This window comes from Strongylocentrotus purpuratus, unplaced genomic scaffold, assembly GCF_000002235.5.
Source record: "Strongylocentrotus purpuratus isolate Spur 01 unplaced genomic scaffold, Spur_5.0 spur5_scaffold_9, whole genome shotgun sequence".
NCBI classification, from domain to species: domain Eukaryota; kingdom Metazoa; phylum Echinodermata; class Echinoidea; order Camarodonta; family Strongylocentrotidae; genus Strongylocentrotus; species Strongylocentrotus purpuratus.
Genome location: NW_022145615.1, coordinates 23,115,427 through 23,129,745, shown reverse-complemented (window position 1 = coordinate 23,129,745; position 14,319 = coordinate 23,115,427). Strand labels below are relative to the sequence as shown.

Below are 14,319 nucleotides of genomic sequence, written 5' to 3'. Positions count from 1 at the left end.
ATGTGTGTATATATTGCTTCCTTCATCATTTAATTGCAACATTTTGGCAAATGGCAGTGTATGTTTGATGGATATCATATCTTTAAGTGAACAAGGTGGACTTCAATCATATTTTCATGCCAAGCAACTCTAACAAGTATATTATGTAAGTGTAAGTCGATTTTACACTGATGTACATCTAAGTTGACTTTACAGGAATATACACGTACATGTACATTGTATTTCCTTACATATGAAACCTCCACACACAAAAAAAAATGATGTACATGTGTATAAACAATTTGACAAGTACTGACTTCCTACGAAACCAAGTACATGTATTAATTATGAAATCTTCTTGATATCTTTCCTCTAAAGATTGCCTCGTAAAATATCCAGCAAAGATTTTGATTCATCCGATAGCAGAGCAACTCTAATGTAAGAATGATTAAGGGAAGATAAGGTCTAGGTGACCAGATGTAACATTATACAAATGAAAACTTGGCTTTACAGGCCATGTCATATCATAACAACATAATACTTTTGAGGAACCCAGAGTAGACAGATTTTTTTTAAAGATGACTATATCATTAAAGTGGTATAAAAGTTGTTCCAGCACTCAACTGTTTGAAGCTTTAAGTTGTAATAGGTAAGGAACACAGGGTTAGAGTAAGGGTTGTAACTGGTTTGTTTAGGTTTGGGTCCTGGGGCAGTATTCTGAAACTTGTTTTATCTCTAATATTGTTCTCTCTTTGCTGTTTGAATAAAGTTGGTATTCTGAAAATTGTTGTAACTTTTGTCTTGAATAATTACTGTATCATTTGCATATATATGCACATAGAAGATAATTATGACAAGATAATTGGTTTTCTAAAAATTGTTGTTATCATTTATCTTATCTTATCTTCCATGGTAGTTACAACAATATTTACAATAGGTAGGGGGTTGTTGTGTCTTGCATGGTGATAAAATGGCGGAAATCTTCCTTGCCCAGCACCAACTTTGTGCCAAAAGATAAGTTAGAAGAAGATTGTGCATTACCAAAGACATAACAGAAGAGAACTTTATAAGAAATTACAGAGACATGACGATTTTAATAGTCTCTGCGATGTTTCTTTTTTACTTGATGCCATCATTACGATGTGCCTTTAATAACCACTAGGTGAAAACATGACTGGTCTTCATGATTATGCCACAGCGCGTACAATATATAATTTATTGTGATGCGTATTTAGCGCTCACTTAACTGATTACGCCCAAAAAAAAATTATCTTTAGATAAGGCATAAAGTAGTCCTATTGGTTGACATACTGTACATATAAAATATATCTTGATTGGTAGGATCCATACAAATAGGAGTGTCAAAGAAAAGATGAGGCTGTCCTTCAAGAGATAATATAGGGCTAAGATAATTTTCAAAAAACCAACTTACATGTACAAACATAATAGAGCTCTATTATGTCCGGAAGATACAAGAAAATTTTCAGAATACCGCCCCAGGGTTGAAAAAAAGCAATCAAGTTAGTGTTGGAAAGTCGACATGGAGCAATTGTCGTAAAAAAGAGCATCACAATCATAATCTTTTGAACTTTTTACAAATTTCAGTATTTAACAAAAATAAAATTTATTGTACCTTTTCATGTCAAGAGGTGAATAAGAAAAGGGATGACTCAAAGAATTTCACATGCATTTTTTATAAATAATGCAAACAAAGACATGTCAAGACATGATCTCATAAATGTCTTTAAACCTGTGACTTACTACAGGTGTACATGATCAATGGAATGTAAATCCAGATACCACAGTTTATTTTAAGACATGTTTAAAACAAGAACTTTTCAGGTCAAATCATTATTTTCCTGTCTAAAAAACGGATGGAGGGTAGCACTTACGGCATATCTTGCGCCATGATCGGTGTGATCCGTCTCAGGACAAAGCAAATTAGTTCACATGGACGCGCCGACGGACGTAGCTAGCTACAACGTGGTGTTTGTATGCTGTACGGTAGACCTGCAGGTTGATTGGGGGGGGAAGAGAGAGAAGACATAAACAGTGCCAGGATTTAAATGAATGAATCATAACTCGGCAGTCGGTTCCAAATAATCGTAGGGATTTCTGATTCACGGTGTACCTCGTCATAGGAAAGGGGAGGCTCCGAGCCTAGCGAGAGCCGTCATCTGGGTAAATCTGGCAGCACCAGGCGTACACGGATCTCCGGATTTTTCACTTAAATGGTAAATTAGGATGACTTACGGGTTCTGAGCTATGCACAGATTGATTGATGATCTATTTCATGTGATGCAAAAAAACAAAACCACATACTTTATTTTCATTTTAAAGCAGGGAATGTTGAGTCATTTTTGTACGAGACCTAGCTTGGCTTACTTTCACTGCTGCAATGCTTTTTTCAGACATACATGTTTTGTACCTGTGTCAAGTCTCATGCAAATTAAGAATTATGTTACCCTGACGAAAGTGAGATTTTCTTTTATCTGTTCGAAATTCAGATACACCATAAAAAAGGTGAATAAACTCTCTTTGAGCCGAGACCTAAAACTAGTAAGCTTGATTGTCATTTTTCCGTGACATCAACCTACAGGCAACTAAAATCCTTTTTTGTTGTTGATGCATTCATATACAGAGCAGCTTACATGTACATGTAGGTGAACTGGGAGATGAGAGAAAAAAGAAGGTGTACTACACATTTTCATTACTACGATATTTACAAGTTATATACAGTATGTACATATGTACCTGGAATTATCAGTTTTTAAATGTCACATAACAATGTTTTGGACTTGACACAAAGGTTATCTTGATTATTTGTCACAATCTTAAGTAAATTAAATATGGTAAGCACCAAGGGTGATCTTAAATCAAACTTTATACACTGAGCCATTTACACCTGTAGGTTGCAATGAGAATTGACAATTAACATGTACTACACAACTGTCACATCATATTGCAGCCCAACAAACTTCCTTAGAAGTCTGTCCAGCTGTCAAAGATACATGACACATACAACATTTTGCCTCAGGACTACATGTACATTCACCATCATTCCTAGAAAAGTCACTCTTGTCACCTACAATAGGCGTGTCTGCACTATCTCGAGATTGCCAAATATCCAGCTATTTGAACTATCCCGATCGCAAAATATCCAGCTAATTTGCGTCTTCATTAGACCGAAGTAGCAAATTAGCTGGATAGTTGGTCGGGATAATATCCCAAGATATCTCGGTCTAGTTTGCGGTTTTCCGTGTTTACTCGAGGTCAGTGGTTGTACAGAACTAGCGCGCTGAGCGGTATAGATCGCATGTGCGAACCGGAAATCGTTGTGCATGATGGGATCGGGATATTTGACTCCGTACTTCGGTCTAATGAAGACGGTCGCAAACTATCCCGCTAGTTCGGAAATAGTGGGATATTTTGCAAACTAGACCGAGATATCTTGGGATATTATCCCGACCAACTATCCAGCTAATTTGCTACTTCGGTCTAATGAAGACGCAATTAGCTGGATAGTTCAAATAGCTGGATATTTGGCAATCTCGAGATAGTGAAGACGGGCCTAATGTGTTAACGTAATTGACATTGTGTTAACGTAATTGACATTGGGTGTATGTAAAGACATCTCTTGGTACGCCAACTGTAGACTGAGGAGTACATGTATGTGTGTATTCGAACACCCACTACTACCAAGGGAATTCTAAAATAGACTTCTCAGCAAATATGAAAAACAAATATCGCCATTTAAATCGAGAAAAAAGTATGTACATAAATATATTTGCAATTCCTAAAGTATGCCACTTCTTTCAGTAAAATTAGACTTTTGGTACGTCTTACAACATGGAATACAAGTCTATGGTACAGGGAAATATAAAATTATTCAAAACGAGACTTGCCCTAAAAGAAAGTTAGTTTATCATGAAACAAGAAAGTTTCTTTTGGGCAGATAATGGTTCAAGAGAAATCATAATCTAAAAATCCACATCCTATCATGTTTTCTGTCACTAAATTATGTCATTGTGGACATGTTGGGGGGGGGGGGGTATTGTAAAATATGATACCATTGGTCTTCTGACTTTTATTGTGTGTTATTTTGACAATCAAACCAAAATTGAATCAAACTGAAAAATAAAGAAAAATAAAGTACTATATGTACATGTACATTCTCAAATTTTGTTATCAACTCTCTTGTTACTTGGTATACTCCCATGGCTCAGCACTAAACATTGTAAATTTCCAGCTCATAGCATAAGGCCCATTTACACCATTTTTTTTTTACTGCCATTTACACTACCCACAAGAAACCGTAAATGTTTGATAATTCATTTTTTGTTGGTGAGTTGTGCACATGTGCCACTTGAACTGCATGCGTTAGCACGGAAGCAAGGAGAGTCACGTGACCAAACTTAACCTGTATTTTGAGAGTTTACACTGCCAAAACTTGTGAAGTTTCTGCCAGTTTTAAAACATCACTCCAGAGGTGGGCTTTTTTATTATTTGGGTTTTTATATGTGTTTACAGGTAGTTGCTTCCAACGAGAGACCGAAATGTGAGAAAAACAAATCACTCTTGACTGCAGTGTAAATGCAGCTAATGATGGCAAGATGTTAAAGGACATTAAAAGAAATCCTGCTTCATCATATATTTCCATTAATCACATTTTGATAGCTTGGTGTGATAAAACCAATTAATGTGAGAGTAATGTCCAGCCCATGCACATGATGCACATTACTTTTAAGTCAGTGACATCACCTTTTCACCACTTCAAGATTTGTTCTGTCGAAAACTTGACTTTCTAGTGTACTTGATTCCATTTGGTCATTTAAACTTTACCTCTCTGTTTTTTTTATACATGTATTTTGTGCTTTCATTTAAAGAAACTTGTTACAAAGGTGAGATTGTATTTAAGAAGTGCACTGAAACCAAACCATCAAGAAACCTGATACCAACTCCTCGCCAAATGTGAGAGCACTTAATTACAATTTAATAGGATAATTAAAACTGGAAGAAACCACATTACAGCTTTCATATTATGCCGTTTATTTCCTGACAAATATTCTGTCAATTCAGACCCTTCAAGGGTATCATTCAGATGATGTTTCAAATTGCTCATGGATAATTATAAAAAAACCTTCATAATCAGAACATAAAATACAACAGAGACCAGTTGCAAGAAAGAAATTTCACCAACTTGCAATCTACTATGTAAATGCACCTTTAAAAAAGTGTAAATGTATAAATATGGAATTTTTAAAGTTGGAGTTGAGTTTCCTGCAACAGCCAACAGACCCCTAGATATTAAAGTTGTTAAAGTTATTCAAAGGGGTGACAGGATTGGTTTCCATTTATCTTTAGGATACAGAAAGTATAGAACACAATTATACTTTTTGTCACCAACATTTATGGATGGGACACCGTTGTCACCAAGCTGCTCGACCAACTCAACTGGGGGAGGGGGGTCTCTTAAAGACAGAAGGGAAGCACGCCATCTTACCTGCCTCTTTTAACGGGACACCTCGACAACGACTACCAATCTTACAATAACCCTAAGCCAAACAGACGTAGACAAGGACTTCAAAGGACGTCTACCGGTATGCCAACTCCTCTTTCCCAAGTGTAAAGACATGTCACTAAAGAACTTTTTGCACAATTTCATCGTCCACCCTCCACCACCTCCGGTCGAAACTCTTCTTTGGGGTATTTAGGAGGAAATGAATCCAAGATCCAAGATACTGTACAGATGTATGTGTACATGTATGTATCTTTTCCTAACTTATTCATTTGATATAAGGGAACATATGCATTATACCATCAGCATACACATGTACATGTATGCATCACAAAGCTTGCTCTACTTTGTTTGGTGTTCTCTTAGTTTAGTTTATTTCTTTTTAATATCATTTTTTGGATAATCACTAGCAAAATTGTAGCAACTACACATGCATGTGTACACATACATGTACATACATGTATCTTGTCCTATCACTCCTAATTTATTCATTTGATACTATATGTTCATTTTACCAATCCCATCAGCATTCACATGCATCATAAATTCAAAACAAAAGTATATCTAACAGATCAATGGCCAGCAAGTTACAACTAGCTGTGAACTGGGCCCCGAGTCAAAACGGGTCAAGTTTGTCAAGGCAAAGTATTGTTTTACAGTAAATTTGTTGTGCTGTAGTCAATGAGTAACTTCTAGTGTTGTTGGATATGACATATTGGAAGGACCCACTGTTTACATGTAGTTGTGTGTTTGTGTTGTGAGCCTTCCTTGGAGGGGGGGGGGGGGCTATAAATTCTCCCACATGTACATACAAACTGTACCTTGTACTTCAAACAGCTATGTACATGTACATGTATGTACAGTACACTGAGTACAGTGATTTCCTACATTAGGTGATGTTCTGAATTATCAATGAGTGGTCAAACTTCAAGGAGGGGGGAGGGGGGTAGAGCATTCAAGTACTTCCTCTATATATTCCCATTATTCATCCAGTCCTATTTAATTTCATTCACTTCCTTCTGATGGTCATGCCTTTATTTCATTCAACCACTCAACCACTTCTACTAATACTTGACAGGATCCATAAGTCAGGATATAATGCCAATGTTACTAGGGTTTGCAGGTCAACCACTAACCACTACACCAGGATTTACCCTTACTCTTATACGACTGGTGCAGTGGGTTCTTAAAGGCATCATTTAACAATGTTTAATCCGAGATGGACGGCCCTACGTGTTATCAGTGTCTGTGATATGGTATAATATTGAAGCCCTAAAAAAATCGCGCTTCAAAATGATCAAGAAGTGCCTCAAAAAAGTAAAAATCTTTGAGTTACCGGTTTTAATATACTCATTTTCCCCAATAGACTGTTGTGTTATGAAAATCGTTTGGCAAACGGTTTTCAAAATTTGTAATTTCAATCATAAATATATTGATAAATAATCAGACAGGCGATCGGCTTGTAAAATTCATGGGGTTCCTGACTGACCTAAAGGTTTATAATTATCATTGCAGCATGAGCTATATCCAGGATTTTTTTTCAGAATCTGAGACAAAGTTACTGGATCCCTTTAACGTGCAAAGGGGTGACTCTCCTGTACACAAGCCTCCATTGAACATCCTATCCAAGGGACTAACTGGTAATGCAGATTTCTCCTCTAATGCTCCCAAAATCTGTAACAGGCTCCCTCCTCAACTGAAATCATCACTAATTGTAGAATCTTTTAAACAGACTTTTGAAGAGATCCATTCTGAAACCATATAGGCATTCATTGTATTCGCACTGTCACCGCTATTTTTACTTGAACACTGACCCAGGGATGAAATCTCAAAGAGAATTGTATCGAGTGGGAAAGGGAACATTGTCATACTGGAGACCCTAAATTTGGCACAGAGAATATTTGAATTGAAGAGCCTGCATCAAGTCATTCAGCGGATATAAGTAAAGTCAATCCTACTCATCTCGAGTCCTTGTACTTACAATGATATCTGTGTTGTTGTTGTTTTATTTTTTCAAAGAAGTGAACATTTGCCATTAAACCCACATAAATGTACATGTACACTGTACATGTAGCTATGGACATACAACTACAAGCGCAGGACTGGTATATATTTGTATGTATCTTTTGAAGCAGGGCTCGATCGACACTAGAAGGCACCCTGAACACATGGACACTCAAAATCAAGGTCCGGACCCCACAAAAATCAAGATATCTACATACATGTACATGTACATGTAGTGCTCAGACTCTAACCATTCAAATCCTCACCCTCTTCCATAGAAGTTAGTGTGGATCCCAGTCTGAAGCATTAAAGAGGGGTACATGACAAGACTAGCATGACAAGACTATGTGTCTTTCCTGTGGCCCGACTCTGGGCCTATCGGGTATAATATGACTACAGACGACGCTATAGATAGTTCCTAGCGGACCTTTCGGAAGAGACGAACACAAGGTACCGCATTATTCACCTGCATGCAACATACACAAAACCGCGGCAGGAGGAGAACTTCGTCTGTTGTGCGGCCGCTTGCGCGCACTGACCTTTAATCAAGTCCATTCGTTTATGTGCAGTTGTCCAAAAGAAGTCGTAGATGGCCATGCTACACCCCTTTAATAGATGTGCCAGTTATCCTTGGTTTCTAGTAAATGGCCTCCAATTCTATAATCACTGCCAAAACAAACATGACACCTGTTGTGTAACTAAGCATCTTTGGTTGAAGCAAGCTGCACTGTCTTTGGACGACCTCCAATATCAACCCGCAGAGCAACAAAGAAAAAAAACGTCTGCAAAAATTACTTTTTTAGGACGCATTTTGTCCGCATTTACAAGGATGAACGAGGATATCCTTGTTTATGCGGACGATCCTCATCCTCCGACCAGCGCCCCTACAGACTACAGTGCAGTCTATAACCTATTGGGGAAAAAATGAGTATGGTAAAACCAGTCACTCAAAGATGTTTACTTTTATGAGACACTTCATGATCCATTTTGAAGCGCAATTTTGTTAGGGCTTCAATATTCATTATACCCTGCACAGACACCGACAACACTAGTAGGGCCTTGCATCTCAGATTTGTAAAACTGTGAACATTGTTAAACGATACCTTCAAGTTAACTTAAGCTTGAAGTGTTCCATGGTTTCAGCTCAGCATCAAGACGACAACGTCAACAGACAACAACTTTGTTTTTATCAGTCCACCTATTCGATATTCTTGAAATTGATATGGTCTTAAATTAACTGTCAGATATGGCCTTATATAAGTCTTTAAAAAAGCTCTTCATACACAAAGCCAAGTCAAAGTTATATCTATCACATTGCTCAACATGCTAAGAATAGTAAGAATGCACATTGAACAAAAATAGTAAGTCTACACACCCACTCACAATCACAATCTCACACAGCTCACACAGCTCACAGTCACAATCCGAAATTGAAATCACAACCGGAGACAACCAAATTTCAAGGCAATATGATTGTTTTTGTTTCGCCCATTAATAATTACACTGTTCTACTTACAAGTAATTGCTAACCAAATTCATGACTTGAGTAGATGAGAAAGGACAATTTAGACTGGAACAGCCGGTTGATACAGGATGTGAAAATATGAAGAAACAATTTCAGTTCAGATACAGCGCAATGCAGTGCAACTTGAATTAAATGAAACTTACTTCCGGTTTCGCATAAACACATAAACGCATGCAGCGCGGTCTACGATTGCGGTCGCATTGAGCATGGATTTACTCCATGCATTGAGTGCCAACTCTATTATTTATCTATGGGTGGTTACCGCGGGGAGGGGTTTGGAGGATGGGGGGGGGGGGGGTGTGAAAGAAGTTGATAATAGATCACAGACCCGTTTCGAGAAAATATAGGCTTCTGGTTAATGCATTTCAATGTATGTAACCTGTTTGAATCAAAAGGTATTAAATTAATCTAATCAGTGTATTCAAATGGAGTGAGGAGAGGGGCGGGGGGCCGGGGGGGGGGGGGGGAGTTTTTGCGGACGCCGGGAGCCCTTACTAGCTGTGCCGGGCCCGGGTATCAGCTTTAAATTAGTTGTAGGCCTAGCTAGTATTACGTCTATCTTTTACATTATTTTGGATCCTTCGGATATCGGAATAACCCTCTATGCTCTAAACAATATATGGGAATTAAAATCTAAGCATTAAAAATAAAGTAGTCAAATTTGCATAATTTTCATATTAGAAAATTCCTGTTTTCCCTATTAAATTTAAAGGGTTTAAATATTGCCTGAATGATTTTTCTAAGTTCAGTAGAAATTGATATCATGACCACCATTTGTATAATTATGCAAATTTTATTCACTATTACAATCTGAAAAAGTTGCTCTTGTGTTCACTTTAAAGCACTATTTATTCCCTTTCAGTTTGTTTATGGATACAAATTCATTTGGAAAACGTGAACTTTCTACTGGCAATATCTAATTTCCATTATATGCCGATATAACTAGGCCTACTTTCCACTACTCAGATTTTCAAGTTGTTCAGAGGATTAATATTCCTTCGTTCAATGCAAAGGAATTAATTCTTTTGCACTTTGGGTAAATTGCTATTTGACTGGATATCTTTCTCTTTCGTTCTCTCTCTCTCTCTCTCTCTCTCTCTCTCTCTCTCTCTCTCTCTCTCTCTCTCTCTCTCTCTCTCGTTCTAGTATTACCGAAGGACAATTACCCCCATAAAATTATCCCCGGAACACCCCCCCCCCCTCCTCCCCAGAGGACAACCACTCCGAACGACAATTACCCCCGGAAAATTAGCTCCTCGGAACTTACCGGATCGAGTCTTATAATTATTCTGGAGCTAGGGCGCCATCTGTCAATATATTGTTTTTATTATTTTTATTTAGGTTTTATTTCCACATTAACTGCATATGAAAAGAATTTACAAAGTAAGGCATATACAAGGTAACAAAACATGTAAATAATATTCGATTGATACAACAGTAATAAAAACGATGTAATGGCAAGTCATTAAATACATATGATGCTAACAATTATCTGCTGTAATGAGGAGGAAACCTTGGAAGCATACCAGATACCGGCATCTCCGGCTTTCAATGCACTCAGGAGGTCCGTCACAGACCAAATGTTAAAACTTCCAGTAATCAAAAGCAAAGATCGTTTCAATAAATTATAAAGTTTTGGCCGAAAAAAGATTGATTATTATTGTATAATAAAAAATATTATTTTTGGAAATGCAACTTTAAGATCACAACACATCGAAATTATTTTGTTTGTCAGTAAGTATTATATATATCTTTAAATAAACTATCATCGATCCTATTATCACACATCTTCTTGGCATTATATACTTCTCTAGATCAGCCTAACTAAAAAGGGAAGGGGGTGCCGCTCCTGCATAGGGTAACAGCTATAGTCACCCTAACTATGAGGTACTATCCAAACAACCAGCTCTATTTAAATAATCCATAAGCGGACACTTTTTTTTTTTTTTTTGGTAGTCCAAAAAAAAATCGCAAAGACTCAGCCAACCGAAAAGTCGCTCAGTGGGGGGGGGGGGGGGGGGGGGGGGGGGGGGGGGGGTAAGCGGATACTTTTTTTTTTTTTGGTCTCGAAATTTGAAAAATTGACATTTTTTTCGTGGGGGGGGGGGGGCTAAGGTCACTTTACGTTAGCCGTGGGCATAATTTTTTTTTTTTTTTAATTTAAAACAAAAAACAAAGGGGGGGGGGTTTAATTTTTTTAAGGGGGGGTTTACACACATAAAAATACCAAAGGGGGGGGGGTTTGAACCCCAAATCCCCCCCCCCCCCCCCCCCCCCCCCCCCCCTGCGTACGCCCCTGATTGGGTCGATCATTATAATGCTTTTTTCGCGATGAGCATATGCCTCAAATCATCATTATGCAAACAGGCTTCTCCTTTCCATTTGGGAGAGATGTTTTGGTTGTCTCTTGATTTCCTAATCTGACCCGGATCATGCGGATCCCATGTATGCCTAAAGAGTACCGGTAGACAATTATTGTCTGGGAACACGTCTTTACAAACCAGACAGAATAGAATAGTCAGAATAGAACTTATTGACTCTTGCGACCCCCGTCTTCTGGGGTATGAGAGTACAACCCATTTACATGTCATGATAAAGATACATACAGGCGCAAACGCAGGACTTTTTCAAGGGGGGGGGTTAAAAAATTTGAAAATCAGCCGCTGAATAAGAGTAAAAATTAGAGAATTTTTTTTTTTTTTTTTTCGGTCCCAAAAATTTTCGCAACGACTCAGCCAACCGCTGAATAAGCGGGAGGGGGGGGGGGGGGTTAGAGGACATTTTTTTTTGTGTCCCAAAATTAGAAAATTTGGCCGATCGGTCTTGGGGGGGGGTAGGGTCGGCTTTTTTGGGTCACCCATTACCACTTTTTTTTTTATATATAAAAAGGAGTTCTTTTTCCTCCAAAACATACACATAAAAAAAAGTTCAAGGGGGGGGGGTAACCCCCAACCCCCCCCCCCCCCCCCACTGCGTACGCGCCTGGATACATAATAAAGAATACAAACATAGCATATTAATACGAAGAATACCAATAAAAAATCAAATCTAATGTATAACGATAAATAGGAATGATCTAAACCTAGGCTATGCTAAACATAAATAGAATATTAAACAATATGGCAAGTACACATGAAAAGTGGAGAATTTAACACAGTGGATCCAGGAATATCTTACCGGGAGGGACCAAGCGGGGATGGGTCTGGGTCTCTGGGAGGGGGTCAGAATCCCCTCCCATACAATAGGAAGCATTTGTAATTTTATAACCACATTAGGCGCATTTTCAGGCACTTCCGAGTAATATGACGTAAAATTGATTTTTCCTACCCCCTCAAAGAGTAGGAATCTTTTTCAATTTGAGAACCACATTTGGCGAATTAATATCCACCGGCACTTCCTGCACAAAAACGAGGCCTTCTGATTGGTTAGAAGTTAGAGAAAAGTGATCTGTCACCTCGCGAGCAGGCACGTAGCCACGGGGGGGGGGGGGGGGGGGGGACACCAAAAAAAAAATCCAAGATCGGTTGAACTTTTTTTAGACCCCTTTTTTTTTTTACCTCTATCGACTACATGTATGGGCCCGCCCCCCCCCCCCAAACATTAAACTCTGGCTACGTGCCTGCTCGCGAGATGTCGTATATTATGCTTCGTTGCTGCACACTGCACAAATACATTGTCTAGTACTTTGCCAGTAGTACTTGCAATCTCGAGTGTATGATTGTGTTGTTATCAGGGGCGTCGCCAGGCGCGGATCCAGGATCTCTTAGGAGTGGGGGCCCAATTTTTTTTCTTTTTGCTCTCTTGGAAATCGCGCCTGCCGAAAATTCTCTCAGTGGGGGGGGGGGGGTGAGCTCATTTTTTTTGGGGGGGGGCCTCGAAAATTTGCACCCCCCCCCCCCTCCTTGAGCGCCAGGGGGTCCCAACTCCCAAAAAAGGTCAAATTAACGTTTTTTTCCCCAGGGGGGCCGGGCCCCAGGCCCCCCCCCCTGGATCCGCCACTGGGCGTCGCTAAACCTTTTTTCAGTGGGAAGAGGGGGGTGTAGAGGCCACCGATTACCGACAAAACTAGTCACTAATTACCGACAAATATATTAATGTCAATGTCCCAATGTTTACAAATTAACACTATATAAACCCGGGGCCAGGAACTAAATTATTTTAAATTTTCTCCCTTCCGCGGAAGCTTTGAAACTTCATTAAATTATTAGAGAAAAAAGACAATTCGTTGTACCGTTCCCGAATCTTAATTCTTGTTTAGCCCCTCCCGGGCGAAGCGCAAAAGCTAAGACGTTTCATTTAAATATTAGAGAAAGAAGACAATTCGTTGTACCGTTTTCGACTCTCAATCCTTGTCTGGATTCAGTTTCAGGGGGGGGCGGGCACAGCGGACCCTACACAGCAACATAATTATCTATGAGTATCTTTCCTGCCCCCTCGACGTGATGTATCCACCCAGCTCCCCTCTCTCTCTCTCTTTCCCCCACCCCTCTTTTTTCAGGCTCTTACCCCCTCTTCCTCTCTTCTCTTTCATCCCCCGTTTCTTTTGTTTCCTTTTTCTCTTTTTTTTTGAAATACTTTTCTTTCTTTTCCTTTCTTTTCTCTCTTCCCCTTTTCTCATTTTTACCGACAATCTCCTGACAGGTGGGGGGGGGGGGGAGTCACCCCTGGCTGTTATCCCATTATTCTTTTTAAAGAAATGCAATTCCTCAATCTCTCGCACCTTTCTTCTATACGGCATTGTTTAATTCTCTTTCATTTTTTCCTTTCTTCTTTGACTTACAAAAAATCTCCACCCCCCCCCCCATTTCCATCTCTTTTTGGGTTCTTCCTGTGCTTTTTTTGGGGGGGGGGGGAGGGAGGGGCTACGTGCCTGGCAAGAGGGACCCCATATAATGCCCACTGTAAAATTGCGTTCACCCCCCCCCCCCTCCCCGCCCCTTTCCCGGTTAAAAATCAACTTCTTATAATATCATCCCCTTTTCTTTCTTTTCCCTTTTCATTATTTTCCTTTTCTCTCCTCCGTCTTTTCCCCTTTCTTCCTTTTCCCCCTCTTCTCTCCTCTCTCCTTTTCTCTTCTCTCTCTTTTATTCCTTTTCTCTCTTCCCTTTTCTTTCTTTTTCCCCTCCTTTTCTTTTCCCCTCCTTTTTCTCCTTTTCTCCCTTTCTCTTTTCACCCCTTCCCCCTTCCCCCCTTTTTTTACCGGGGGTACGTGCCCCCTATGTCCCCCCCCCCCCTTGAATCCGCCACTGCCACATGTCATGAGCAGTATAAATACAACAACAACACAAATTAC

The 14,319-nt window shown here is 39.3% G+C and overlaps 1 protein-coding gene across 2 annotated transcripts in view; it reads right to left on the bottom strand.

Moving 5' to 3' along the window:
* LOC574936 (tyrosine-protein kinase CSK) overlaps positions 1-9,204 on the bottom strand; it is a 31,589-nt gene extending 22,385 nt beyond the window's left edge. The window contains exons 1-2 of one of the 2 annotated variants that reach the window (XM_030976645.1): positions 9,032-9,204; positions 1,872-1,989 (exon numbers count right to left, since the gene is read on the bottom strand). In XM_030976645.1, coding sequence (XP_030832505.1) covers positions 1,872-1,888 — 17 coding nt within the window. In that variant the 5' untranslated portion in view covers positions 1,889-1,989; positions 9,032-9,204. Of the gene's footprint in view, positions 1-1,871; positions 1,990-9,017 lie in introns of both variants that reach the window. The other variant, XM_030976644.1, reaches the window with a different exon arrangement.
* Positions 9,205-14,319: the final 5,115 nt, after the last annotated feature.